The sequence below is a fragment of the Lichenostomus cassidix genome, chromosome 21 (assembly GCF_008360975.1).
Source record: "Lichenostomus cassidix isolate B80296 chromosome 21, HeHo_3.0, whole genome shotgun sequence".
Taxonomy (NCBI): Eukaryota; Metazoa; Chordata; class Aves; order Passeriformes; family Meliphagidae; genus Lichenostomus; species Lichenostomus cassidix.
In genome coordinates this window covers 6,940,157-6,968,156 of record NC_139501.1, presented here as the reverse complement: position 1 = coordinate 6,968,156, position 28,000 = coordinate 6,940,157, and the positions used below count along the sequence as shown (strand labels likewise).

Below are 28,000 nucleotides of genomic sequence, written 5' to 3'. Positions count from 1 at the left end.
TCACTGCGGCCAAGCCAGCACGGAGCTGTGTTGTGTTGCCGGGCCAGTTGCTTGGAAAAAGGAGAAGGAAAAAAACTAAACAAATCAAAGAGGAAAAACTCACCCAGGCAGGCAGCAGCAGGCTCCAGCGTGGCCGAGGTTTCCAAGGCTACTGCAGCCACACTGCCAGCTGGGACAGAGCCGCTTTTGGGGTCATTTTGTACAATTTTTTGTGTTTGAGCTGGTTGAGCCACTCGTGGCTCAGGTTGGGTGTTGGGGGGGAAGTTGCTGACTGAGGACTTATTTGTTTGGTGCAAAGCCTTGCAGGTGAAGGGCTTGGGCAATGCGAGCTTTTCTAAAGGGCTCAGAGGGGTGTTTCCAGCTGAAATCCTACACCACGACCATCGGGAGCCACAGAGGGGCAGACATCGTCCTGCAGGTAGGGCCGAGGCAGCTGAGGATCCTAAAACAGGCGGTGGTTTGGGCTTGGCAAGGCAGGGACAAACCTGGAGTCACCTCCAGCAGCACCCCCTGTCTGTCCCTTGCCTGCTCCCAGTCCACAGGTGTAGCAGATCGTCATGCAGCCCTGGAATTTTCCACCTCAGACAACAGCTTCATCCTTCGGGACTTCAACTCCCCGCACGGCACCTTTGTCAACAGCTGCCAGATCCAAAATGCAGCCGTCAAGGTGAGGCCGGGGGATATCCTGAGCTTCGGCACCGCAGGAGCATCCTTCGAGCTGCTGGTGGATGGGACTGCCCAGGTAGGGATGGGGCTGCCCAGGGAAGGGTGCCCAGGGTAGGGTGGGTGGGTTCTGCTGCCCAGGAAATGATGGATGTTATTGCCCACGGAAGAATGCCCGGGGAAGGGTGGATGGGGATTTCCAGGGAAAGGTGCCCAGGAAAGGTGGATGGGTAGGTGCTGCTGCCCAGGGAAGGCTTCAGAATCAGGAGCTCACTCCCAGCTCGTCTGGGAGATACTGAGGAAAGGTGCCAAAGGTGGGGAGGGAAGGAAATGAAAAGCTGGAGCTCCCTCTGCTGAAGAAACTCAGGCAGTTTGGTAGGCAAAAAGAAAAGCACAGGACAGAGTCACATTAGCAAAAGTAGATCTGGAAAATTACCTTTTCCTCTTATTTGCATTTTATGTCTCCTCCACTTAATTAGACACTTAATTAGAGAGAGGCGGGTTCCAGATCAAAACTAGAGCAATTGATAAGTCCCAGCAACATTTTTATTATTTTGACTCCTGAAGAATCCAAGATGCTGCCTAGGTAAAGTTAGATCCTGCTGGAGCAGCGATCAGTTGAATCCCCAAAGGCAGGATGCACACAGAATCCAGTTTGCACAGCAATGCAGAGCCTGTCCAAGGGGTGCCTTTTCCTTGCTCTATGATCCTCTTTTGGAGGAGTAGCTTTGAAGCTTGACCCTGCTACCTGCAGGGAGGGAACCACCTCAGCTGTGAAGTGTCTCACAAGGGGAGGGATTGCTCCTCTCCAGTCTTAGAGGAACGTGTTGTACAGAGGAGTAGCACCCAGCTGGGAATCACATTCTGCCATGCCCAGACAGGGACAGAGTAAGGTTTTTCTGGAATCCCACTTTGAGCCAGCACTGTGGATAGCAGCATGAGCAAAAGCAGCAGGGCTGGGATGTGCCCTGGAGAGGGGAAGGTGCTGGACTAGCAGGGAGCCTGTGCTGGGGTCTGGGGCTCCATTAACAGTGGGTGTTGAAGGATCCACACACAGGTCCAACCTGGCACTGGCAGATGTTTAATGCAGCGCTTGTAATTGAGACCTTGGTGGTGGCTTTTCCCCACTGGAAAGCTCTGCTCATCAGAAGACCAGCAGGCAGCATCCTAATTCACAGTCTGAATGGGAAGGCAGGAGCACAATGAGAGGCTTTGGTTCCTTGGGGTGGATCAGAAAAATGATGGGGTGAGACCTTGTGTGTGCCAGGAGAGCTGTGAAAGGAGCGCTGCTGGATCATGCAGATGATGTGCAGAATTAGGGCAGTCAGATGGACAGCGAAAAGTTTAAAAAGCAGCAAACCCAAATAATTTCTTTTTGTTTCAGCAAAGAGTCTGAGTGCCCTCATTAAAATCTGTTCCTTGAGCAAAGGAAATGGGAAAGAACTAAAATTGTGCTTCCATTGAGATCTGTGCCTGGGTTTTGCATGACATGGTGCATGTGAATCCAGGGCTAAAATATTTCCTAAAATCTTGCAGATAACATGGTGTTTTCCCACCGTAGATGTCCTGTCCCCGCTTGAAATGCCACACAGGGTGGACCAGGCAGCTCCAGGTGGTCGCAGAGCCCAAATCCTCAGCTCCTGTATCTCCTCCACGCCTGCCCTCGCTGCAGTGGCAGCTTCTCCCCAGCTTCCTGGGCAGTGGGGCTCCCAAAGCCCCAGGCCATGTACCCCATCTGGTGCTTCCAAGACCACCTGGGAGTGCCCGGGACAGGAGCATGACCAGTGCCACCTCTCTGGACACCTTCAGCAGGACATCTGCAGTGAGGCCAGGTACTGCATGATGCCAAACCCAGCCATTTGTGTCCTGCTGTCCTCACAGAGCAACCTGGTGTTGAGTGGATTGATTGGAAGAGAAAAGTGATGAGTGTTGAGCAACTGGGCACGAGTCTTTGTCCAGTGGAGCTGATCAAAAACTGGGTGTGGTCCTGGATGGCATTTGTGTTGGGGAACAAATGAGTGATCACATCCCAGGGGAATGCTGTTGCCCTTGCAGAGGGGCATTTCTTCTTCCTTTTTCCTGGTGTGTGATCCAGAAGGGCCATAATTGACTTTATCTGCACCATTGACTCCTGGGCCTATTCCTGACTCCTAATTGAAGTGGTGTTTTCTCCTCCTTTGAAGTGCCTGCCTCGAGTGAAAGCACTTGAAACTGGATCCATACCTAACACACCTCTGGAAATAAAATATGTGATAGAGCAGAGCAGAGGTGAGAGTTTGGGCAAGTTAGCCCAAACACCTGGAGAACAGGACATTTGCCATGAATGCTGCGGCCTGCTGCATGATGCTGTGGTTTTCCTGCCATGGGGCTGAGTTTTTTGAACAGTCATAAGCAACACAAAGTTAACAGTGAGGTGCCAGAGTGCAGAGTGGAGGCAGAACCTTGCAGTCCCAGTGCTGAACTGGAAACCTGCAGCAAGGACAAAGTGAGTGACATGCACTGCCAGGTAGCACATACTCCTCTTTTGGAGAGCAGAGCCCAAAGGATTCCCCACTCCCTAATGGCAGCAAGCAGAGCTGTTCCCCTGTGGGAAGACAAAAAAGCACAGCTTTCTGAGGGACTGGGCAGTGCTGAAAAATAAGGCCAGCCTTTCTGTGCTGTGTCTCTGCTGCTTTGAGGCTGTTTTGGTTCCCAGAGGTGAATTAACTCTCTCTTCTGTTGGTGTAGACTGTTTGTACTGTAAGTGTCTTTTCCATGCCAAATAGTTGGTTTCTCTGCTGGTTGTGAACCAGACTTTTACTCTGAATAATGGCCTCTGCCTCGGAGTAGTTTTGGGACAAGGGAATGGGATGCTGCAGGGAGCATTTCTGCTGCCTGCAGCCACCTCTCATACTGATAATTTGCTTTCTTCCAGTCTCAGCGAACTCCTTGGGTGATGGTGCAAGTGGTGTGGGGGGAGCCTCTTTCCTGGGGACTCACAAGGTGGATATCCTCCTGCAGAAGAAGGTAATGCTGGGGAGGGAGGGAGTGAAGAATGCCATCCCTGTCCTGGTCCTTGGCAGAGCAGGTGAATCCTGCCAAATGGCTGTGTGCCACCAGGAGTCCCAGCAGGGTGTGGGATCTGCCACCAAAGCAGGTGGATGGAGATAGTGGGTGACTGGAGGATGTGGGAAGCCAGAGACAGCAGGTCCCTTGCTGATGGCCATGGATCAGTAGCCCTGGGCAGGTGGTCTGTAGTCTCTGTGGCTGCTGACTGGCCAATGGCACCTGAATTTGCCTGCAGGGTGAGAAGCTACTGGAGAAGGAAATAGGTCACCTCTCTGGTTTGGAAACAGAGTCAAAGGGGAAAGATGTGGTGATCAGAGATCTGCAGGAGGAGATTGCAGCCATGGCAAAGAAACTGGCCCAGGTGGCAGTGAGGAAAGAGGTTGAGCTGACCCAGGAGCTGCTCACCTTCAGCCGAGAGCTGGGAGCCCAAACAGAGGAGATCAAAGCCCTGAGGGAACAGGTACTGGATGCTTTCATAGCACCAAGCAGGGAAAACACCTCTCTGATACAGGTGTGTTTGTGGCGTAACACCCAGGGTTGGGCAGGAGTGATTTGTGTGTCTGAAATCAAGAACAATGAGGGAGGGGTTTTCCTTCCCGCCCTCCCTCCCTCCCTCCCTCCCTCCCTCCTTCCTTTCTTTTATTCCATCCCTCCTTTTTTTCCTCCTTCCTTCTCTAATGCCTCTGGCATTAGGATTTCAGCAGGAACAGCCAGAGCACATTTAAGGTGGTATTTGAAGAAGTGACTGCTGAGAGTTAGTTGAAGATGCTAAAGAGCAATCCCACCAAAACAGAAGTGCCAGATGTCCTCTCTGAAGGGGCTGCAGCAGAGTCAGTGAATGATCTGGTGAGGAACATGGGTGAATCTGTTTTGCAGATCAATGACCTGCAGAAAGGCTCGAGCCAGATTTTCAGCCATTCCCTCCATGAAAGAGACCTGGAGATCAGGAGGCTGCACAGAGAAAGCGAGAAGTTGAAGAGGGACCAGGCTTTGACTGCAGGTATTGTGGGCCTGGAGCTCTGGGTCAGAGCATGAAGCAGTTTAGGACTGGCCAAACTGTACAGGCTATGAGTTATTCCTAGTGGCTCGCAGAAATCATCAAATCCCAGAATGGTGTAGGAAGGAACCCTAAAAACCACCTCATTCCACACCCTACCATGGGCAGGGACACCTTCCACTATCCCAGGTTGCTCCAAGCCCTGTCCAGCCTGGTCTTGGACACTTCCAGGGATCCAAGGGCAGCCACAGCTCCCCTGGGCAACCAGTGCCAGGGCCTCTCCACCCTCACAGGGAAGAATTTCTTTCCAATATCCCATCTAAATGTCAGACCTGGGTGACCTCTGACCAGAGTTGTTTTCTTCAGGTCTGCTGAGCAACATGAAAATGGAATCCCTGCAAAAGGAGCAGAAAATCCAGCAACTCCAGCACGAGATTGAAAAACTGAAGAAGAAGACCCAAGAGAAGGACAAACAGCTGGCCGTTGTCTCAGCCAAGGTTGGCAGCACCAACGAGGGGTTCAGTAATTTATGATCTGACATGGGAGTTAAGGTGGGAAAGCAGGTGAGAGGGGTTTTGCTTCTCTCTGGTGCAGAGCTACACTGGCAGCATGATAAGGGCAGAGGCTGTGCTGGCTGCAATGTGCCAGGACATCACAGGGATTGACTGGGAATCCCAAAACTACTGAGGTGAAAATGATCTGTAAGATCACTGAGTCCAATCATTGACCCAGCACTCCCAAGGCCACCACTAAACCATGTCCCCACATGTCTTTTAGATCCCTACAGTGAGGGTGACCACCACTGCCCTAGGCAGCCTGTGCCAGTGTCCCATTCACAGCAGGAGCAATGGTATCACTGCCCTGATGGTTATTTTCCTTGGTTGCCATTCCTTCTAGTGCTCAAGAATTAAAGAAGAAACAAAGTGTGAACTTGGAGAGCGAGAACTAATCTCCTACAGAAATGTGAGTCAAAAAGTCATTTAGGGTAAGCAGTGGCTGCAGGAATGCATTGGCGAGGGAATAATTAATTAACTGGACATTGTAAGGAAGTTGTTTGGAATTCAGTGCCTGTCCCAAAAGGCATATAATGGGCATAATGACCTGGGGAAGTGTAAACTCTGTTGGATTTGTAAGGCTGGGTTACAATGTGAAGGGGAGGATGGAGGAGAGGGTGGAGTGAGTGGGATGTGATCAGAAATCAGACTGGAATTCCACTCCTAAGCCAATACAACCACAGTAAATACAGGTTAGAAGAGAATTCCAGGGTAAACGAAGTGAATTAGGGAGAAAATCTTGCTTATGGGTGGAGGGCATCCAGAGGGGCAATGCTGCTCTGGTGAGACCCCTGCCCTCCCTGGCCTCTTACAGCGCATTAGGGAGCTGGAGCGGGACCTGGGGGAGCTGCAGGGGGAGATCCAGAAGCATCAGAGTGTCCAAAAGCAGCTGGCTGAGAAAGCCAAGGTAAGCAGTTGGCTGCAGAGGACACACAGAGGGCAGGTGCCACCATCCCAGAGGGGTGGGACAAGGACCAGCAATACCTGGGAACATGGGCTGGACAGGCAGGGTGTCCAGCTGTCCTGAGGTCTGCCATGGACCCCGAGGGAAGAAGCAAAATAACTCAGATAGCAGAGTGCCCTGTCTGGGTGTTGGGTGAGGAAGTCAAGGATGGACAATATCCCAGGGACCAAACCCAGGCAAAAAGTGTCATGAAGGGTCAATGCTGCAACCTCACTCCCTGCATCAGGATTGCTGCCTGTCTCCTGGTATTCCAAAGCTACATTTGGAGTTGTCTGATGGGAATAGTGGACAGTTGGGATCAAAATGCCCATGGTGTGGTTCTAGATCTCACTCTGAGATGCCAAAGCTCTCATTGCAGGCAGAGGAGGAGCTGAAGACAGCCTGGTCCCAGCAGGCAGAGCAGCTGCGGGAGATGGGGCACAGGGAGTGCCTGCTGCGATCTGATGTGCAGCAAGCCAGGGAGCAGGTAGGGAATGGCAGGGATGGGAACATCACCGCTGGGGCCATGGGCAGCACAGGGATGTGGCTTCCCATGGGGAAGGATGTGTTGTAGAAACAGAAACCCAGAATCCTAAGCACCAAACCCTGGCATGGGACTTAACTTGTCACTGGGTGAAGTGTAAAAGGCTTATCCACAGGATTTGTGTGGAGCAGTTTAATAGGATGTAGAAAAGGATTCTATAATCCTAGTTATTCTGCCTGGGAGCCACACAAACCCTTCTCAGTACCTTGGTAATGCTGCTCTGGTCAGGGACAGCCCTTTGCAGATAACATCATGCTAGAGATCGATCATCAATGATCAGCAGAGCGACTGTTGATTATTGGTGATGTTTGTTTCCATGTGTGGATCCCTGCTGCAGCTGGAATCCTTCAAGACCCAAGTGATGCAAGTCTGTTCTCCATCAGCAGCAGGCAGCACAGCTCTGTCTTTAACAGAGCAGCAGGTGAGTTTGGACACCAGTTCAGAGATTTTCCGTGCCTCCAACAACCTGAGCGGCTCAAGGCAACTGCTGTGGAACAGCCATGGTGCCTGCTCCATGTGCAGTGGGGCTGGAGCATCCAGGCTTCTCCAGATGAGGAGGTGTGCTGTGGCTGCCCCAGGTTAATGGCACTGCTCCATGACACAAAGTGGACACAGTCCTTTTTGTCTCCCAAAGCTTGGAGGAAGTCTTGCAGTCTGCAACAGGGACAAGCCCAGGAGTCTGATGTGACTGCCAGTTTACAGCAAGTCTCAGTCGTTGCTCTCTGAGACCATCCTGGTCCTTCAGCTGAAAAACGAGCTTTATCCTCCTCTTTCTTCCCCCACTTTTGCCAGGTGATAGAGAAAGTCAGGCAGATCTCTGATGAGAACCAACAAAGTCACGAGAGAGAGAAGAGTCTGCAAAAGGAATTAAGCTCCAGGCTCGCAAAGGAGACGGAGGTGTCTGCAAACATTGAGGTGTTCAAGAACTCCCTGCAGAAGCTCCAGGTCAGCCCTTTAAATACTGAGGACCAAGTGGCAGCTGGGAGTTAGTGGCACAGGGCACTTTGTTGGCCTGAGGATAGGTCAGAATAAAGATACAACCCTGAAACAAAGTGTTGCCCCAAAGTGTTCATGTGGTTGTTCCCAGGAGTTTGTCATAGATTCTCCACAAAGCCCATCCTATTCCACCCTCTGCCATGGGCAGGGACACCTTCCACTATCCCGGGTTGCTCCAAGTCCCATCCAACCTGGCCTGAGACGTTCAGAAATGTTGTGTCATTTGCCAGTCCCTGAAGGCCACTGACAGTGGGACTGGCTTGTTCCCCACTGGTTCCTTTTATTCCAGGCTTGCCTGAGGAGCCCCTGCAGCAGTGCCAGCTTGCGAGGGGAGCTGGGGCAGCTGGAGGTGTTGTGCCTGGATCCCTCTGTCTCAGCCATCAGGACAGCAGTGGTGGACATGGCACGTGGTCCCCTATCCTGGCTGGAGAGTGCAGAGCAGCTCCTGGACAGTGCAGGGATGGACCTGGGAACCTCCAACAAAGGTCTGTGTCCTTCTGGACGTCCCTGGGAACGTGGAATGTCCCAGCAAGCCAGATGTAGAGGAGAAAGTCCAGCACGAGCTGCTCCTTGGGGAGAAAATCACAGAATCATGGAAATTTTAAGGCTGGAAAAATCCTCCAAGGTCACTGGGTCCAACGATTAAGCCAGCACTGTCCCCAAGTGCCACAGCCTCACACTTTTTGAACGCTTCCAGTGATGCTGGCCTGTTCCAATGCCTGACCATCCTTTTAATGAGAAATTTTTGCTGATGGCCATAATTTGGTGTGTGAGCTCCCTATACAGCGAGACTATGTTGACTTTTGCAGGGCTGTTAGCTGCTCTTGAGGGCTTGTCGGAAAAGAGTCAGGAAATGGCACAGAGGAATCAGATGTTGCAGGTACAGTAATATTTATGCACATAAACCACGAGGATTTGGAATCTTTCTCTGGGTAAATATGATGGCAGTCCCAAGAAAGCCAGTGGAGCATCTGGACTGGGGATGTGCAGTAGCTGAGATCCCTGAGTCTACAGGAAATGCAAGGAGAAAGAGACAGAGCCCACTGTCAGTGTGTCCATATTCCTAATGCAGCAAGGATGGAGAGGAGCTCTCTTTTGTGATTTTTTTGTGAGTGAATGTACACAGGTTTGTTTCTTGCCCTGCTGCTGACACACTTCCTTTAATACCTTGGTGTCTCCCTGCAGGAGCAATTAGAGAAGCTCCAGGAGCTGCAGGCAGAGCGGCTGCAGGAACACACAAAAGAGCTGGAAGCGAAACACAAGCAAGACTTACAGATGAAAATCCAGCAAATTATCCTGGAAAAGGACAAGGAGAACAAAGTGGTACAGTGATATGGCTGGTGGTTCAGAAAAGGAATGTTATTCAGGAAAAATGGGTGTCTGTAAGAGTGTTGGTGAGAGGAGGAGCCTCTAGCTCCAAACTGCCTGAGTGCAGTCCCAAGAGCCTGATGGGATCCCAAGAGGATATCGGATATCCTCTGATATGGATATGGATCCAGGTGATGTAAACTCCCAAAAGCATCCATAGTGGAACTGGGAAGTGCCTGCAGGTGACATCAGGATGCACAGCTGCCAGTCAGTCACTGGGAGAAAGGGGAAGGCAAGGAGCATCATGATCCATGTGCTTAGGGAAAGCATTGCATTGCTTTGTCTCAAGCCTTTTCTCCCTACCTCCCCCTGCTGAGCTCCTGTTGGCTCCTTTTTTCCTGGAAAATGATATCCCTGTGGAGCAGGGCGGCAGCAGCCCCCCTCAGCCCCAGGGAAGCCCAGCCCATCGCAACAATGGCTCTGCTGTGGGATGCAGTGTTGGTCAGGATGTGAACGGGTGTGTTGTGATTGTGGTGGCCTTTTAGGACAGTTTCTGTCTGACAGGACCCTGCTTCTGTGTCTGGCACCTTGGGAATGGTGGTTTTCTGGTGTTCAGTGTTCTAAGGATCCAGGCAAAGAGCAGCCAAGCACCTCCTTCTCAGTCTCTCAGCTGGGCTTCACCCCAGATGCTCCCATCCCATCCTTCACTGAGTCACCTCATGTCCTGCCAAGTTTTTCTCCCATCACCCGCCCCTGCTCCAGAGCAATGACCCTCCCTGGGCTTTCCTCCTTGGAGCTGAGGTCGCTTTTTCCTGATGGGAATCTGTGGGCTATTGATTCACAGATTCTGGAAAGTGTTGTCACTGAGGAGAAGGACAAGTGCAAGAAATCTGTGGAGGAAGAGCAGAAGAAGATCCAAGAGCTGGAAAGCCACCTGAGAAGCATGGCTGAGGTGAGCACAGGAGCTGAAGTAGAACGGCTCACTCTTGGAGTGAAGAAATGGGATAATGTGCTGCAGTGTGGTGCTCCAGAGCCTCAAATCAGTGGAGGAAGGGGGTTTTCTCCCACCAAATACACAGAGATACAGATCTGCAGAAAGCAAGGTGGATTCCTGGCTAACTTAATTATTGCTAATTTCTCCCTGTAGGCAACAGCAAAGAAGGCAGAGGAGCAGGAGCTGACAGAGGGAAAACTGAGAGAAGCTTTGCACGAGCTGAAGCAAATCACTGCACAAGAGGTACTTCCACTGACCTGTGTGTGCAGGTGGAGGGTGCAATACCAGAGAAGAAGGCTTCCCCCATCCTTGAAATCCTTCCCTCCATTCTCCCAGCTGCCATCCAGGAGAGATGATGCCGATGGTGATCCCAAAAGAAATCCCCAGCACGTCCAACCAAACTCCCACGTCTTGTTCCCCAGGTGGTGTTACAGAAGCAGCTGCTTGAGCAGGACAAACAGCTCAGGGCTGTCCAGGAGGAACATGAGTTGCAGAGGCAGAAACTGCAAGAGGAGGTAGCAGGATACAGGGAGCAAAGCAAGCAGCATTCCCTGACCATCTTGGCTTTAGAAGACAGGCTGCTAGAGGCCACTCAGCAGCAGAAGATGTTGGAGGAGGAAAAGGCAGCACTTGTGGGAAAACTGGAAGGTAGGTAAGGGTTGTATGGGATGCACCTGTACCAGGAACCTGCTGGGTTAACGGGAAATGTGTGTGGAGATGGAATGGCGAACTTGCTGCTATAGGAAACATTGTGAAGATTTTGAATGGAGGTTATTGCACCTGCAGGACAACCTCTAAGAGCCCCTGCAGGAGCCATTTCATTGTTTGGAGACTGTCATTCATTGGAGACTGTCAATAGACAGGGCTTTGCCACTGGAGAAGGGCTCTTTGCCTTCTAAAATGACAAGACTGGGGTGCTTTGGGCTGCTCCTAGACAGAAGCAATCCCAAGCAAGGCTGGCTGTAAGGAATTGTCCAGTTGGCCTTGGAACTGGGCTGCAAGAGACATGGGGTTCCCAAAGAGACATCCTCACCCCTCAGAGCTGCCATGAAGGAAACTATTTGTGCAGCAGAAGCAACAAACTTGTAAGTGTTGCAAAGAAGTAATCGGTCTTCTTTTCTTGTGTTCTGTAGGACTTCAGTGTGATGCCCACAGGTCAGCATCAGGAGCTTGGCTGGAGATTTGTCCTGCCATGGAGACACACGTTTGTCTGAGGTAAGCAGTGCTTGCTGATGGTGATCAGAGAGGCTTGGAGAAGGGTAGAGACCACTGAGAAAGCCTAAGAAAGTCCAGCACAACTGGTCACAAGGTCTTTTTATTCTGGGATGGGACTCGAGGCCCTTTGCTAGGCTGAGGTGATCCTAAGGGCATGGAGTATCAAAGTGATGCCAAACAGCACGTGAGGATCTGCCATCCCATCCAGATGGCTCCAGGTAAGAGCAAGTGGCATGGCCAATCCCACACCAGAGGGTGACCCCAGGAGACAAAAAGACAGGTAAAAAAGGAATGTGTGACTGTTAATCAGGAGATGCAGTACAGGAAGGTGTGCATGGGCACCCTGAAATTAGGTTCCCAGTGGCTGTAAGATTTGCACTGATCTTTCCCAGGAACCTTCAGGAGGAGTTGGCAGTGGCGCAGTCCATGCTCCTGGAAAAGCAGGCAGTCATCGGCAGGCTCAGCAGGGAGCTGTCAGAAAACAGAGCCAGGATGTCAGACATGAGAGGTGGGTGAGGTGCACTGTGTGGCTGCCATAGCCCCAGTCCTCCTCCAGGCAGTAACAGTGTAGTGGGCACACACAGACCAAGGGAAATGTCACCATCCTCAGGCAATGCTTTGTCCTGCTGGGGGCAAAGCAGACAGGTCGTTCCTTTTGGGAAGGTGAATTTCTCCCCATCCTTGGCTAAGTAATAGCAGCGACAATGAGAGAGCAGAGTAATCAGGGGGAGAGGAGGTAGACAAAACTGAGCTCAAAGTCACACTGGTGAACTTCTTGGACCTGAAGGTGTTCCAAGCCAGTGTACTGGGAGAGCCTTGCCCGGGATTCCTCCATGGGCAGGGCTGTGAACATGGGGACAGAGCCAATGAGGAATACGTGGAGTCAAAGGATGCAAGTCAGAAAATGCTGGTGTCCTCTTTCAATCTGAAGGAAAATTTTCACGGCAAGGAATTGCCCTGGCTTATGCCCACGCAAAAAACTGGGATTTAGTAAACAGGTTGGCATGGCCTAGATCTAAAGGCAGCTGTCAACGGCAGGAGAGGGCAGGGCAGGGATGAGCCCCGTCATTGCTGCCAGCTTTCATGAGGGTGCACCAGCTGCAGATCCCCCAGGACTGGGGGATGAGTCAGCCGGCATCCCACGAGGCTGTTCCACGCTTAGGGGAGCTGAGTGAAGAGCAGAAGGTGGAGCTGGAGCACTGCCAGAGGCAGCTGAAACAACAGGAATGGGAAGTGAATCAGCTCAGGGAGAAGCTATCTGAGATGTCCAACCTTGTGGAGCAGAAGAATCGAACCCTGAAAGAAGCAGCTGAAGAGTTAAGGTACACACTGATATGATGCGAGGCTTCACAAGATGCCACCGTGTGTGTCCCCAGCAGCTGATGGTGTTTAGGGTTCTTCCTGGAGCAGAAGGCCCATGTGAGAGTATCAGGATGGAGCTCAGCTCTGAATCCATGACACAGGAACCGAAATGGGGATTTAGTGGTGCTCATGCCAGTGGATGGGTAACTCAGGCACTTGTAACTAAGTGAGTGTTCCCACCCACACCATGGTAGTCACTGGTGGGTGCCCAGGCTGCTGCTCTTCACAAGCTGTTTGGGTCACCTTCATCCGTAACGGGGTCCCACAACACCTTGTCTCTCCACACAGCCAAGCCCAAACCCGCTGCCAGGTGCTGAGGGATGCCTCCCAACAAACAGTGGAGAGCCCAGAGGATGGTCCCAGGACACCAGTGCAGGCGGGTGAAGCCTCCCAGAGGGTGAGTCCTCATGGAGGGTACCGAGGTATGGGTTTGCCAGGAGCATGGATGGCACACGGTGTTTCTCGGCATCACGGTGAGAGCCAAGCCTGGAGCTGCTCCACACTGGCCTGAGGGCAGGAGAGCCAGGCACCCTTTCCCGAGCCGAGGGCTGCCTGTGCAACCTGCGATCCGGGGCACTCCCAGCCCCCTCCAGACTGCTGCTGGTTAATGAGCTGCTGTTTGCACAGCACTTTGGAACGAGAAGTGTTGTGTGTGCTAACGGTGCGTTAATTGCCAATTAGAGAGAATAGCAACATGAAAGCTTTCCCTCCTTTTTCCAGCTTGCCAAGTGGATGCAGGCTGTGCAGGTAATGCAGAACCAGTTCTAGGGTTGGATGTGCAGGAGTAGGGGCAGCTTGTTGCACAGGACAGGAAGAAATGCTCCTCATTCTCCTGCGCCAAATTCCTATTTGATTTCCCCGAGGCTGGAAAAGGGAAGAACTCGCAGGTGGCGGCAGAAGCAGATGGAGGGACTGTAGGAATTGTACATTCTGTACAGCGACGGTAGCAGCCAGCAGCGTGCCAGCGAGGCCGGCTGGCTGCGGGGGCCGGGCTGTGACTCACAGCCAGCTGATGAGCGGGCGGGAGGTATTGCCCGTCCTGTTCCTCAGATTGTGATGGGGAAGGGAACATCCGAGTGCTGGAGGTGCCATTCGGGAGCGGAATGGGCAGAGCCGTGGGGTGACAGCAGCCAGACTGGAGCTGGGGGTCTGCAGCCATCGTTAGCTGTGCACAGGGCATAATGATGGGCCTTAGCCTCATGAATGATTTTTGAATGTTTGTCATAATTCAGGGATCTGGGTGGGGCTGGGAGAGGGCAGTGCACACATAGAGAATACTGTCCAAGTTCTTGTAGGATGCAGTCTACAAAGTGCATCGGTGTTTGTGTGTAGATGGTAAATGCTCTGTGGGAGTGCAAAGGGCAAGGGGGAAATGCCAACATGGCTGTTCAGAGCAGCACCATCCCTCTCCCAGCTCTCCAGAGCATTTGCAGGGTTCATATCCTCACTATGGCACAGCAGAGCAGGAAAGAGGTCTCTCACAAGTCTCTTATACCCTCTGAAATCCATGGGGATGCTCCCCAGGTCTTGTTCTTGGCGTGTGCCGAGTGCCCAGTGTCTGGCAGTGAGGCTGTGTTTAAGCTGAGCTTGTGCTGAGCCAGATGCAGACTGAGCACAGCTGGGTTGCTTCTTCCAGGAGCCTCCACCAGACTTGGCTGAGCTTGGTGCTAAATGCCAAGGCCTCAGGCATGAGGAAACGATCCAGCGCCAAAAAGAAGGTTTGGCTGAGCTCCGGGAGAGAGTAAAGATGCTGGAGAAGAGGCAGTGCTCAGGTGAGCACTGCCTCTCTTACAATCATGGAATGGTTTGGGTTGGAAGGGACATTAAAGACCATCTTCTTCCACCCCCTGCCATGGGCAGGGACGCCTTCCACTATCCCAGGGTGCTCCAAGCCCTGTCCAGCCTGGCCTTGGACACTGCCAGGGATCCAGGAGCAGCCACAGCTTCTCTGGGCACCCTGAGTGAGGGCCTCACCATTCTCACAGGGAGGCTGGGAAAAGCTGGCCAGCCTCAAAGTTGTGTGGTGAGTGGAACAATTTGGCAGCTGCTTGTTTGCCTCCAGGTGCTGCGAAGAAGAGTTCAGAGCCACTGGTGGTGTGGATGAAAGACTTAGCAGAGAAAATAGTCCAGCAAAGAGGTCTTGAGATGGAACCTGCACCTGTGTTGGGAGAAAAACTGAAGGCTGGCATGGTAGGGAGGCAATGTGTGGTTTGTAATTCCTGTGGCTTTGCTTAAAAGTATTCCCTGGAATAGGGAGAAATAGGTTTTAAGAGATACTGCATGAGAAGTCAGTGTGGAGAGGGGGAGATGCAAAGCCTGGCAGGGTGTGAGATGCAGTTTAGTGGATGGCAGTGCTCCTGCAGAGGATGGCAGCTCCTTCAGGACCAGCACATTGCCTGGTGCCACTGGAATAGCATCGCCCAGGGGTGCCATGGGCTGAGCGGGGTGGGAGGCTTGGCACCACAGCAATACTGGGGAGGTTTTCCCATGAGGTAGAAGGGAGGCTCAAGGCCACTTGACCAAAAGCCAGGCCCAAAGGAGGCTCCATGGGTCTTTCCCTGTCTGTGCAGGTTCCTGGCCATGTTCCTAACGGGAGCTTGTTCAGGATCGGCAACAGCACTGCAAGCTTGGAGATGGCTGAGGTGACAGACTTCGGTGAGAAGATGGTATGTCAGGGATAGATGTAGTAAATCGCATACAGTGTGTGTACATGCCCAGTGTGGGTAGAGTTTAGATGTTTTTTGAACACATTTCAGTCGTAGGTAGCATGAGGACGCTGCAGGAATGTTGAGGATTAACTGCTCTGTGATCCAGTTGAAGACATCCCTGTCCAATGGCAGGGGGGTTGCATTAGATGACCTTTAAATTTCCTTTCCAACCTAAACCATTCTATGGTTCTATGGCTCAGGGCACATTATGTGTCTGCCAGAACATCCTGGACCTCAAAACATGCCCTGGTGCATCAGAGGCTGGGGAGCAATGTAGGGAGCTGCCAGGGGAGAGGTCCACAGCTAGCACAGCTGGTGGGTTGGGCAAGGGGGTCTCTTCCCTCCAGAAAGAGCAGGGAAACACCCAGCAGGGAAAACAGTCATCTTAGAAAAGGAAGCAATCCAATCGCAGTAAGCTGTGCCACTGGGAATGGAAAGCAGACCTACTTTTCTTGGGACACTGTCATCTCCTCAGGAAAGCAGACAGAAAGCAGATGGCTGAGCAGCATGATGGAGTGCAGCAGACCTAGTAAATAATGCATTCCCTCTTCTTCCCACAGTACCTTGATGTAATTGGTGCTCTGGGAAGCCTGATGGAGATGAAGGAGCTGTCAGGAATGCAGCCTCTGCAGCACCTGCCTCAGGAGAAGAGGGGAGAAGTGGGAGTGCAGAGACAGAAGGCCTTGGAGTTGTTGTACAACAAGATCAGGAACCTCCAGCTTCGCCTGGAAAGGAAAGAAAAAATGCTGAAAGATTATGAGGGAAGTGTGGAGCAGCTCAGGTATGAAAAGACAAGGTCACAGTTCTGAGCAAGACCTTGTCCTTGGAAGCCAAGTGATGGGGACCTCAGGGGAAGGAGTGATGGGTCCTGTGTCTGTCTGGGACCAGTCATAGTGTGGCCACAGCACAAAAATCAGATGTCAGGAGGAGTGGGGAAAGATCCTCTCAGTTTTCTTCAGTGGTACCTTGTGCAGCCTCACATGGTTGAGCAGTGTCAGAGTCAGGAAAGCCTTGTTCAGGTTCCTTGTTCAGGAAAGTCAGGTTCCCTTGTCCAGTGTGACCACAGCCTGGGACAGCACTGGCATCTTCTGGGGCAGAGGGACAGTATTGGCAGGACCAAGGCAAACATGGGACAGCCCAGCTGAGGGTCAGGGCAAAATAATGGCAAAAGACCCACAGAATCCCTGCCTCCTGTTTGCACAGGCAGAACCAAGTGTCCCTGCGAAGGTGCCAGGAGGAGATGTCCAGCCTGGAAGATGAAGCCCACAGGGAGGCAGAAGAGAAGGCTCTTCTGCGAGAGGCCCTGGAGAGGATGCAGCTCCAGCTGGACCAGGAGAAGAGGCTGCGGCGAGCGGCCAGACAGCACAAGGTGAGAAGGCAATACTCAGCTCCTGAGCTTTGTACAACAGCCAGCTCTATCTGTTGGGAACCATCCACGGAGTGGGCAGTCGGACCATCCCGAAAGGCTGGACGTTCCAGGCCCTCAACGCTCAGCCACAGCATCGTGGCAGTATCCCTTGATGAAGTTGGAGGTGGTGCAGGCACCTGTAGCAATGGGTTTGTGCCATGGATGAGGGCAAGGGAGAAGAGCAGACCATGCCAAGCTCTCGTGGTCAACACTGTGTCTGCTGTCTCTGTTCTGCAGCCTGGAGCCATGGAGCCTCTCTGCTCGGGCAAGCCAAAGGCCAAGGAGCGCATGGCAGGTGCTGTCAAATCGGGAAGCTCATAGGAGAGGCACCACAGGGACCTTCACTAGGTGCTGGTATGCAGTAGGAACACGTCATCACTGTGGACTCTGTGAAGGTGGAGGTGGCATGAGGTTGGTTGCGTTTTGAGGAGCTCCTGTTTGCATCCTGTAGCTCCTGGGCACACTGGTACAACTACACAATGTAGGACCTTATTTTCCCATAGTCCATGTCCCATAGAGCATGGTGGGATTTATGGCAGTGGAGCAGGTGGTGAGGATATAGTCCAGTGTACCCATGTGTGTATATTTGTGTGTGTGAATACAGCCCAGCAATGTGTGAAGTCAGTTGTTGGGGATGTCCTGTCCTTGCTGAAGTGGCCTCAAGCACATGAAGCCAACACGGCTTGAAATAGCCCTCGCAACTCCCATATCTTTTGGTGCCCATTGTGTCATGGGGGAACTGGAACATAAGGCACGATATGGTATGGAATTCTGGAATTCCTGGAACACCCCAGGAATGCTGGACCTGCCACATGGGAAGGGGAAAGAAGAGGACCTATGTCAGCCACACCAATACAGCAGCAGCATGAGGACGAGCTGGGGAGATGAGAGCAGTGCACTGGTGGGTTGGGATGGGGTGATGGCACAGGCTCACTTACTGTTTCTTGTCATTAGCAAGGGTGAGAGCAGACCCTGGATTTTGGGGAGCAGCAGTGTTTTGGGTAGGGGGTCCCTGCAGGCAACAGGCAGCTCCAGCACATCATCTGCAGCCGCTCTGTCTCAGCATCGCTCGGAGCAGTCTGTGTTCTGAGTCCTCTGCAGACCTCTTCAGCCAAGGATAATTTGGATGTGAGCAAAGCCCCACTGGAGTTTTTTTGTCTTTGTTTTTTAATAGGATAAAAAAGGTCTAGAAGCAGCACAGAGGGCTGCAGCAGGCTGATGCAGGGCTGCATCATCTCTGGGCACACAAAGCACTCACATGCACACAGTGGCCAATCCCTAACGGCAATGGCAGTGCAGTGGGGCTCTGGTAATTGGTGTGGCCTGGTTTTCCTGTGCTGGGAGAAGCTGGATCCTTCCCTTTCTGAATGCCTGGGCTTACACTGGGGCAAGGCATGGCCTTGTATGCCTGTGTTGGTTAAAGATGCTGCCGTGGGCATCCTCTGCAGGTGTATCTGGAGGTGTTGGGCTGCTCCATGACTCTGTGCGTCCTGCCCATGCCACACTTGGCACACTGGGCCAGGAATAGATGGAGATGGCAATAGCACAGGTGGCTGTCAGTGCACCAGACTCCTCTTACCCTCCTTCGAACCTATGGATTCATAAAATCATGGGTTGATTTGGGCTGAAAGGTACCTAAAGGTCCGGGGGAATCCCACCGGGGCAAGAGACCCACTGGTGATAGCGGACCCTAAGGATCATCCAGGGGGACGGATGAGACCTGCCGGTGTTGCCGGTGGGAGGGAGGGAGTCCGAAGGGACGGTGATGGGCTGATAAAGTACGGCGGGGAGGAGATCCCCGCTGTGGGAGTCGGTGGGGGAGCCCGGGTGGCACAGTCGGGCCGGCGGGGCGGTCCGAGGGGACGGCGATGCGCTGACGGGGGCGGGCAGCCGGAGCCCCCCGGGGCGGGCGCGGGAGCCGGGGGGCCGCAGCCCGGCCCCGGGGCGGAGCGGGGCGGAGCGGCGCGGCCATCCGGGCACCGCACCATGGCGGCGGCGGCGGAGGAGCCGGAGGGGCGGCGGGGCCGGGGGCCGCGGCCGGGGCCGGCGCCGGGCAGCCCCGCGGGGCGGGCGGTGGGCGAGGGCTCGCCCGGGGGCGGTGGCCGCCGCGTCTTCAGCCCCGCTGGGGAGTTCCGCGAGTTCTCCCGGCGGCAGCTCCGCGACATGGAACGGCTCTTCCGACAGTGAGTGTGGGGGACGGGGAGAGGAGGGTCCCCGGGTGGCAGCGCCGGGGCGGACGGGGGACCCCGGCCATCCCGCACCCCCGACATCCCACTTCCTGCATCCCCGGTATCCCGGTTTCAGGCAGGACAGATGCCCCAGCGCCTCCCGCCCCGCGCCTGCGGGCGGGACTCCCCTATTCTTTGCGAGAGGGACCCCCATGCATGCCCAGACTCTTGCGGGAGAGATCCCCCGGCTCCTTGTCGGAGGCTCCCCCCAGCCCCAGCTCTGTGCAGCTGGGATGTCAGGGCACCTCCAGTTCCTTGCAGCAGGGATGCCCCTCCTGCCCCTCTCAGGGATGCCAGGGACACCCCTGTCCTCTCAAAGACCCTCATAAAATTGATGCCGGGGACACCTTCCCCAGCTGCTTGCAGGAGGCATTCCTGCGAACCCCTAAATTCTTGGAGAAGTAGTCCTCTGTCCCCCATAAAGTAGTACCCTGGTGCTGAGGCCAGAAACAGGGAGCCGAAAGAGGGGACCGGGGACCCCCACATTCCCTCTTCCGCATCACCGAGGGATCCTACATCCCTGCAGCCCTCGGGGCCGCAGAGGCCAGGCTGGCGTGTCCTCAGCATCCCTGCCCGCGCTGCGTGCCACCACGCGTGGCGGAGCGTGACTCGGAGCACGAGCTCAGCCCCCGGCCCCTGGGAAGGGGGGGAACTGGCAGCGAGCCTCCTGCCCTGGAAATTTCCAGGGGGAGCCAGAAGTCGGGGTGACTCCAACCGCGGTCACGCTGGTATGCGCGGGAGTAGCCCTAAGGATCCCGCCACGCTCTGGGTGCTTTGTGCAGGAGGCGCGGAGGCGGTGGGACTCCGAGAAGCGTGGAGACGCGGTACTGGCGAAGGCATGGCTGCGACATGCCAATAACCCTCATCCCGTCTGGCACCGGGGGAGGATCCGCATCAGCGTCCTGGGTGGTCTCGCTCGGACACGACGGGGGGATGGAGGAAATGGGGGGTTGGAGGCAGTGACCGCCGAAACACAAGGCTGAGGGGCTGCGTAAGGTGCAGGCACACCCTGTCCGCGCCGCTGGCGGTGCAGGGAGCCTCCCTGTTCCCCGTGTCTTCCTGGGGACTGTCACCCACGGCCAGCACATGGCAGCGAGCCAGGCGCTCAGGCTGCTGCGAGCCGTGCGCTGCAGCAGAAGGGAGCCTGCGGCGGGGGCACCGTGCTCGGGGGCCGTGGGGAGGGACAGTGGCAGCTCCCGGGGCCGGAGGCGATGGGTGGCCGTGCCGCGGGTGCCCCGGGCGCAGATGGCGGGGCGGGTGTCGGCGCCGCGCAGGCGAGGGAGCGGCGTGCAGAGCAGACGGATTTGCTCTGACAGCTGCGGCGTCTCGCTGCAGCGAAAGGAGCAGCGCCGGGCCTGCGAGGCACTGGGGAGGTTTGGGAGCCGGGGGTTGTCCCAAGGGAAGGATGCTCTGGAGCAGAGTCCTGCCACTCCGTTGTCGCCGGTGCTGCTGCCCTCAGGATGTGACAATCCGGCTGTAAAGTGCTGCATGGAAGGGGTTTTACTCTCCACAGGGGAGATGGTGCTCTTTGGGCGATACAGAAGGATGCTGGTCTCCCAAAAAAACAGAGAGGAGGGGATTGAGAACAAGGAAGTGCCCTGCAGCTGGGGAGGTGGCTTGCATGGGATGAAGTGGCAAAGCCAGACTGGGTAACTTGCTGCTTGCAGAGAAACTCTGTGGGATGAAGGATGGAGAAGGACTTTGGACAAGGGCATGGAGTGACAGGACAAGGGGGAAAGACTTGGAAGTGACAGAGGGCAGGGTTAGTTTGGACACTGGGAAGAAGTATCCAAAGAGTATCCCCATGAGAGTGGGGAGGCCCTAGCACAGACTGCCCAGAGAAGCTGTGACTGCCCCATCCCTGGAAGTGTCCAAGGCCAAGTTGGATAGGGATTGGAACAACCTGGTCTAGTGGAAGATGTCCCTGCCCATGACACGGGTTGGAACAAGATGGTCTTTAAAGTCTCTTCTAATCCAAACCATTCCATGATTCTATGATCCTATGTACAAGAGGGGTATTGGAGGCAAAAATCGTGTGGGGTCTGTGCCCACAGCTGTACTCTGAGGGTGATGGCAGCAGTAGGCAGGGGTGAGCATGACCAGCCCTATTTTGGGGTCCCTGGCAGATCAGAAAGGTGCTGCTGGAGACATGGACAGAGCAGACAGCAGCACAGAAGGTACAGATGAGTCACGGACCTGCAGCATAGGGAGCTGGGGCTCTACATGGCTGCTGCAGTGACAAGACACAAAAAAAAGCCGTGTCACCACAGATGCAGTGTGTAGCTGCCCACCTACAGCATGTGGAGCTGTACAAAGTGTGGCTCCATGCTGGCTCCCCATTGAGATCCTGCTGCGCCACGCCAGCGTGCTGCCAGCACAGCCCACGGTGCGCAGGCAGTGGGCAGGGGAGCAGACAGCTGGGTGGCTGTATGGGATTGTGGCACAGCCACAGGCAGGAGTCTGAGGAGGGGCATTCTGGCAGGTCCTTAGGTAGCATCAGTGAGCAGAGCTGTGCTCGGGGCTCTCAGCCAAGCCCAGGCACCTGGCCAGGGGTGGAACATGAATGCCACAGGCTCTGGACAGTGGGGTGGGTCACCTGGAGGTGTCATAGTGAGGAGAAGGTGGTGACATGGGGAGCAGTGCCCAGTGGGCTTAGCCCCATGGCCTGTTATCCTGTGCCACAGCCAAGGGGAGCATGTGCTCAGGCTCCTGGCACAGGGAGCTGGCAGCAGGTTTGGCAGCATCCTGGCAGGTTCTCCTGCCAAGTGCCACACGGAAACAGGCATGATCCTGGATAATGCTCCAGGGGGTAGTTAGCGGTTCAGCAGTAGCTTCCCTGTGGTCTGGAAAGCTGCCAGAGATCATCAGTGCCCAAGTCCTTGCTGATCCCTCTTTGCTTCCCAGCCAGTGTGAGAGCACACGGAGTCTGCTGCTGGGGGTCAGTGTGGGGGGTGTGTGGGCTCTGCTCCCCACGGTGATGTGTCAGGATCATGCCTCTATCATGCAGGTATGATGCAGGGAAAGACGGCTTCATTGACCTGATGGAGCTCAAGCTGATGATGGAGAAGCTGGGGGCTCCACAGACACACCTGGGACTGAAGAACATGATCAAGGAGGTGGATGAAGACCTGGACAGCAAGCTCAGCTTTCGAGAGGTGAGGGGTAAGGGGCTAGTAGGCTCCACACTGGCAAGGAGGTGTCCACAGCCACTGTTCCTGCTGGTGAGAAGGTGGGCAGTGGCTGTGGTGGCTCTGGGGTCTTCAGGGAGCCAATGCTATTGTCTTCCCTCGCAGTTCCTGCTGATTTTCCGGAAGGCAGCGGCGGGTGAGCTGCAGGAGGACAGTGGGCTGCACGCCCTGGCCCGGCTCTCTGAGATCGATGTCTCCACAGAGGGAGTGAAAGGTGCCAAGAACTTCTTTGAGGCCAAGGTGAGGCAGGTGCCAGGGCACAGCAGGTCCTGCTGCAGGATGGCGATGCATGAGGGCAGTTTGGTGCTGGGTGATGGCTGGGCAGGAGGTGGAGATGTTGGAGTGGGCAGGAGAGCTTGGCAGGAGTCACAGCTGGACATTGCCATCTGCAGGCACAAGCCATCAATGAAGCCAGCAAGTTCGAGGAGGAGATCAAGGCAGAGCAGGAGGAGAAGAAGAAGCAGGCAGAGGAGCTGAAGCAGAGGAAAGCAGCCTTCAAGGAGCTGCAGTCCACCTTCGCACAGTGACAGGGCCAGGCAGGACTGGTCAGCGGTGCCCAGGCTGGCAGCGCTGCCTGTGCCACGTGCCAGCCACGCCAGGAGCAATGCCCGAGCCATGTGCCACCTGGGCTGCCGGCAGGATCCTGGCATGGGCTCGGCACAGTGCCCACCTTGCTGGCAGAGCCCATTTGGCCCCGGCTCCTCCCTCCCTTCTTGCTGTGGTGTCTGTAGGTGTTGTTCGTGCCCCCCACCTCCCCAGCGTGCCCCCCACCCTGAACAGCACCCTGTTCCCTGCCTGCAGCTGCACCAGGGGTTGCTGCTGCTGAGTCCCAGGGGAGCCATGTCCAGAATGCCTGTCCCTGGGACACTTCTGCCCAGACTGTTGTGTGTTGTGAGTGCACTGGGAGGTTTGCAGGATGGGGGCTTGCCCAGGTGGCTGTGGTGGGTGTTGTGGTGGCCATGATGGCTTGGTATCTGTTGGTATTGCCATGTGTGACACCAGTGACAAAAGCCATGGCAAGAACGAGGTGCTGGTAAAGGGGGTCTGTATTTGTGTGTGTGTGTGGTGCTGGGGGGTGGGTACCCACCCCACTAGCATGGAGCCCCACAGGAGCTGTGTCTCTTTATTTTGGTTGAAGACATACAGAAAAGCAGCTGCTGGCTCATGGGGCTGTATTATGTTTTGTCATGTTGTATTCAGCCTGGCAGGATGAGCGTGGTGGCCACAAGTGGTTGCCATTGGTCATTGAGGCTCTCGTGTTTGTGGGCGGCTGTAAAGACCCACATATGTCCCACGGTATCCCCCAAGTGGTGGTATAGGGGGTGTGTTATGTTTTTTTTAATTTAATCCCAAATAAATATTATATTTCTTAAGTGCTGAGTGCTGTGGCACAGCTGTGGGATGGGAGCGTCTGTGGCGGGGGTGTGGGGGCAGGGGGGAAGGAATCTGGGGAGTGGGGTGTGACTGTGGGCACCTGGTTGCCACTGTGGATGGTGGCACTGAACAAGGGTTAGCAGTGGCCATGTGGTGACACTGGCAAGGGAAGCAGCAGGGGCCTGATCCAGGTGTGGGGCTGTGGGGCTATTGAAGGACATCAGCAGCGCTGCTGACACCTGAGTGTGGCTGGTCTTGACCATGTCAAGAGTGAGATAAGGGAACCTGGTGCTTGTGGGGAGGTGGTGTGAGGGGTGCTGTGTCCTAGGGCAGTCGGTGCTCAGGGCTGGGAGGCAGCAGGGTTGCCCAGCACCCCACAGACAGTGGCGTGGGTGGGGAGCTGCCCACCAGCTGTGCCCCAGGAGGAACCTTGCCCATTCCCAGAGCAGGACCAGGTGTCCCTGCCATGTGCCAGCATGGTGCCAGCACACCACACACAGATGTGGCTGTTCCCAGGCAGGACAGGGAGTGCGATAAGATGGGGCGATGGGGCTGAGGAGCCCCTGTGCCCCCAGCGTGGGACAGTCCCCACATGTCAGTGGTAGGCAGGGCCACTCCAAGGTCCCTGGCAGTGTGGAACCTATAAGAGGGGTGAGCAGCCCCACTGCTGCACCTTTGTCGGCACAACCATGCTGGGAGCTGTCTGTCTCGTCATACTGCTGGGCTACGGTGGGTGCAGAGGATGGGGAGGGGTCCGGGCAGGGGGCATGGGACCATGGGGCCTGTCCTGGCCCTGGGCACTGGCACAGGCAGCCTCTGATGTCCCTTGGCTGGGTGTCCCACAGCCTACGGATGTGGCCAGCCGGCTGTGCCACCACAGCTGAACTCCCGCGTGGTGGGAGGTGAAGATGCTGTAGCCCACAGCTGGCCATGGCAGGTAAGGGGGCACAGGGACGGGTGTGGGGGTGAGTAGGGGAACATTCCTGCTCTGACCCTGTGCCTCTGCCCTCACAGATCTCACTGCAGTACAGCCGCTATGGAAATTGGTACCACACTTGTGGTGGGACCCTCATTGCCCCCCAGTGGGTGCTGACGGCTGCTCACTGCATCAGGTGGGTGTCAGGGTGCTGGAGGGGATCTGTATAAGCAGGGTGAGATATGTGTGGTGAATGACACCCCCTCTCTCTCCCTGGCAGCTCTTCCATGACCTACCGTGTAGTGCTGGGCAAGCAGGACCTGGCGGAGGATGACGAGCCTGGCTCAGTGGCTGTGGGTGTGGAGAAGACAATCGTGCATGAGAAGTGGAACTCCTTCCTCATCATGTAGGGGTTGGGATGCATCAGGGGTGGGTCATGGGTGGCGTGGCCATGGACCCCTGTCCCCATGGCCAGGGACCCTGTTCTGATGGCCAGGGACCATGCTCTCATGGTTCATGTCCCCCTGCAGCAACGACATTGCCCTGATCAAGCTGTCCGAGGAGGTGCAGGAGAGTGACACCATCCGTGCTGCCTGCCTGCCAGACGCTGGCAAAATCCTGCCCAACGACTACCCCTGCTATGTCACTGGCTGGGGACGCATCAGGAGTAAGCAGAGAGTCCCCAGTGGGTCCCTGGGAAGGGGATGCAGGCACAAGGTGTGAGGTACAAGCTTTGGCTTGCATTGCAGCCAACGGGCCCCTGGCTGATATCCTGCAGCAGGCTCTGCTGCCTGTGGTGGACTACGAGACCTGCTCCAAGAGGGACTGGTGGGGCAGCAATGTGCTTGAGTCCATGGTGTGTGCCGGCGGTGATGGCGTTGTCTCTGGATGCAATGTGAGTGTTGGCACTGCGGCATGGTGGCTGTCCAAGTGGTGCGGGACCGTGGGCACTGCGAGGAGAGGGCATGGAATCGTGGTGGTGGATGGCCAGAAGGAGTGTGAGGTGTGTTGGTGGGGTGCCCAGGACTGATGGCACGGATTGTGTCTCCACTCAGGGTGATTCCGGCGGCCCCCTGAACTGCCAGCGCGACGATGGCATCTGGGAGGTTGATGGCATCGTCAGCTTCGGCTCCGGCCTGAGCTGCAACCTGGCCAAGAAGCCAACAGTCTTCACCCGGGTGTCTGCCTTCATTGACTGGATCAACGAGGTGGGTGTCCCTTCCTCTGCCCCCACACAGGGGCTGTTCCTGTTCTTGCGCCACTGAGGGTCTCACCATGACCCCTTCTGTGTCTTGTCTTTGGCAGAAAATGAGTGCTAACTGAGGATGCAGCATGTGGAGATACTGCGGTTGAGCTTGATAAAAACAAAAGTGCTGAGCTGGTCTCACTGGTTCTTTTGAGCGGATGTGGTGGTACTGGGGACACATCCAGGGCAGGATGTGGTCATGCTGAGGTCCTTCTCGTGTGCTGGGGAAGGTGTCCCTGTTGTGCAGTGGGGCTGGGCAGGGCCCTGGAGAGGCTGTCAGGCATGTCCTGCAAGGTGGTCCCAGTCCTCATGCCATGGCTGAGCCAAGGGGCTCAAGGTTTGATGGGTAGTTTGATGGGAGAGCAGCTGGGGTCTGTCCAGGTGGTTCAGGGGAGTTCCAGGGAATCCAGCTGGGGACAATCTAGAACCCTTGATAGCTCCCAGGATGCTTTAGGGGACCTCACTGGCGCTGCCTAGATGAGGGTAGGTGACTTTCAGTGAGGGTCTTGAGAGAACTGAGTTGGCTTTGGGGGGCATGAGGGGGGCTGACTGGTTTGGGAGGGCTCAAGGGTGCCTGCAGGAGCTCTGTTGGAGATGGAGCTCTTGGGAGCTGTATGACACTGCCAGCTCCATCTCCAGGACCTGTGACATGGCCCAGGAGCAGAGCATCTTACCATGGATCTCCTTCCGTGGTGGCCAGAGGAACATGGTGGGCTGTGGGGTTCCCAGGAGGAGGCGGTGCTGCCCTGGGGGAGACAGGGAAATTTTTCAGGAAAAAGGCAGCATGTTGGTGGGAGCAGGTGTGAAGGGGCTGTCCAGGGGGTGGGGTGGATGCGGCACCACAAGCCCTGAGCAGAGCCATCCATCCACATCATCCCATCATGGCTGCTGGACCCCAGCCAGGATCCTCACAGAGTGAGGAAGAGGAGAATGAGCAGGGATGGATGGCAGCACCTCAAGTTCGTCGGGGGACATGATGGATGGTGCCTGCTTTAGGAGCCATGGTGCCACTGGACCGCTGAGCTGCACTGTCACCAGCCTAGCAAGCAACACAGGCACCTGCACCAGGGCTCAGGAGCACCAGCACAAGCCCTGGCACTGTGTGAGCCCCTTGGGGACTCTCCAGGGACCCTCTGGCACTTGTCAGCCTGACCAGAGGTTTAGCAGGTGAAGAGTGGTGTGGGGTGGAAAATGGTCTGGATGGACAGGAAATGCGCTATGGCAAAGGAACTGGAGGGATCACCCTGAAGGCAATTAAAGGCCTGTCAGTCAGATGGTGTGTGGAGGTGGATACAGCAGGATGGGGCCAGGTGGTCAGGACACGGGCATGGGATTGGCAGCAGGATCTGCTGTCTTGGATGGAGAGCTCCGGGCTGTCTGTGTGAAGCTGGGCAGTGTGGGGTGCCCCTGTCCCCTGTGCATGTACCAACATGTGCCATGGGGATATTTGTTGGGGCTGGGGGTGCAGGACCTTGGTGTCACGGCCAGTTGTATGCATACCTGTGCATTGTGTCCCATCCTCAGAGGGCGTTTGGCTCGCACAGGAGCCTTGGGCAAGGCCCCAGGGGGCCACAAGCCTCTGTGCTGGGGCATCAGCCCTGCCCCACCCAGCCAGCCATTGCCATCCCCCCACAATGCGTGTCACCCCAATAACCAGTGTCACCTTGCCCAGGAGGTGGTAGAGGTGTGCTCCCTCTGGGTGAAGAACCTTCTCCTAACATCCAGTCTTTCCTTGGACACAGCTCAAGCAGTTCCCTCAGGTCCTGTCCCTGTCACAGAGAGCAGAGATCAGAGCTGCCCCTCAGGAGGAGCTGCAGCCTCCAGTGAGGTCTGACCTCACTCTCCTCCAGCTGAACAAACCAAGTGACTTCAGCCTCAACTATTTTTAATCTCTAAGGCTGGATAGAGTTTAACGAGTATTTCTTATACTTGCATGTTAACTGTCAATTACTGTTATATTCTGTTCATACAATTTATAATTGGCACATTAAATCGACAAGTTAAACTAAAGAAGTGTAAGCTTTATTTTTGTTAAATGTGTAACACCTTATATACACATTAGAGGATGCGTCCATTATCAAGTATTAAACAATATGGGAGAATAAGGGGAAGTTTAAAACAATACAGCAAAACATTGTGAAGTTCATAAATTTTACTTCACTGTTGAAATAAAAGTATTCATACAATCACTTCCATCAAAATTACATCTTAAAAGTGATCTTAACCCACTCCTGGGAATGACAGCTTAAGACACTGTGGGAGACATGAACAAATTCCCATGACACTGAGCACCATCCTGATGCTGAGG

The 28,000-nt window shown here is 55.0% G+C and overlaps 3 protein-coding genes across 8 annotated transcripts; all 3 read left to right on the top strand.

Annotated features, from left to right (window-relative positions):
• Nucleotides 1-3: 3 nt before the first annotated feature.
• On the top strand, nt 4-17,360 carry FHAD1 (forkhead associated phosphopeptide binding domain 1). Of its 5 annotated transcripts, XM_085079881.1 has the most exons (30): nt 4-199; nt 299-418; nt 536-742; nt 2,225-2,495; nt 3,578-3,669; nt 3,947-4,171; nt 4,588-4,711; nt 5,075-5,205; nt 5,606-5,671; nt 6,077-6,169; nt 6,585-6,692; nt 7,087-7,170; nt 7,542-7,694; nt 8,035-8,230; nt 8,555-8,625; nt 8,931-9,068; nt 9,898-10,005; nt 10,201-10,290; nt 10,470-10,695; nt 11,181-11,262; nt 11,655-11,770; nt 12,425-12,584; nt 12,913-13,021; nt 13,345-13,371; nt 14,261-14,396; nt 14,687-14,814; nt 15,195-15,290; nt 15,893-16,113; nt 16,536-16,701; nt 16,978-17,360. In XM_085079881.1, exons 2-30 carry the CDS (start codon nt 323-325, stop codon nt 17,059-17,061), a joined length of 3,804 nt encoding a protein of 1,267 aa, XP_084936007.1. In that variant the 5' UTR covers nt 4-199; nt 299-322; the 3' UTR covers nt 17,062-17,360. The 5 variants fall into 5 exon arrangements, with proteins under 5 accessions (XP_084936007.1, XP_084936010.1, XP_084936008.1 ...); XM_085079884.1 differs by lacking the exons at nt 4-199; nt 6,585-6,692 and having other exon boundaries at nt 216-418; XM_085079882.1 differs by lacking the exons at nt 4-199; nt 13,345-13,371 and having other exon boundaries at nt 216-418.
• A 1,351-nt stretch (nt 17,361-18,711) lies between these two features.
• On the top strand, nt 18,712-23,529 carry EFHD2 (EF-hand domain family member D2). 2 transcript variants are annotated; one of them, XM_085079878.1, is made up of 5 exons: nt 18,712-18,923; nt 19,751-19,792; nt 21,976-22,123; nt 22,262-22,396; nt 22,549-23,529. In XM_085079878.1, the coding sequence occupies exons 1-5, from the start codon at nt 18,727-18,729 to the stop codon at nt 22,681-22,683; spliced, it is 657 nt and encodes a 218-aa protein (XP_084936004.1). In that variant the 5' UTR covers nt 18,712-18,726; the 3' UTR covers nt 22,684-23,529. The 2 variants fall into 2 exon arrangements, with proteins under 2 accessions (XP_084936004.1, XP_084936005.1); XM_085079879.1 differs by lacking the exon at nt 19,751-19,792.
• Nucleotides 23,530-24,175: 646 nt separating this feature from the next.
• On the top strand, nt 24,176-25,823 carry LOC146428439 (chymotrypsin-C-like). The gene is made up of 8 exons (XM_085079923.1): nt 24,176-24,259; nt 24,376-24,467; nt 24,545-24,642; nt 24,727-24,852; nt 24,977-25,113; nt 25,196-25,341; nt 25,502-25,654; nt 25,752-25,823. The coding sequence occupies exons 1-8, from the start codon at nt 24,220-24,222 to the stop codon at nt 25,767-25,769; spliced, it is 810 nt and encodes a 269-aa protein (XP_084936049.1). The 5' UTR covers nt 24,176-24,219; the 3' UTR covers nt 25,770-25,823.
• The last annotated feature ends 2,177 nt before the right edge of the window (nt 25,824-28,000 follow it).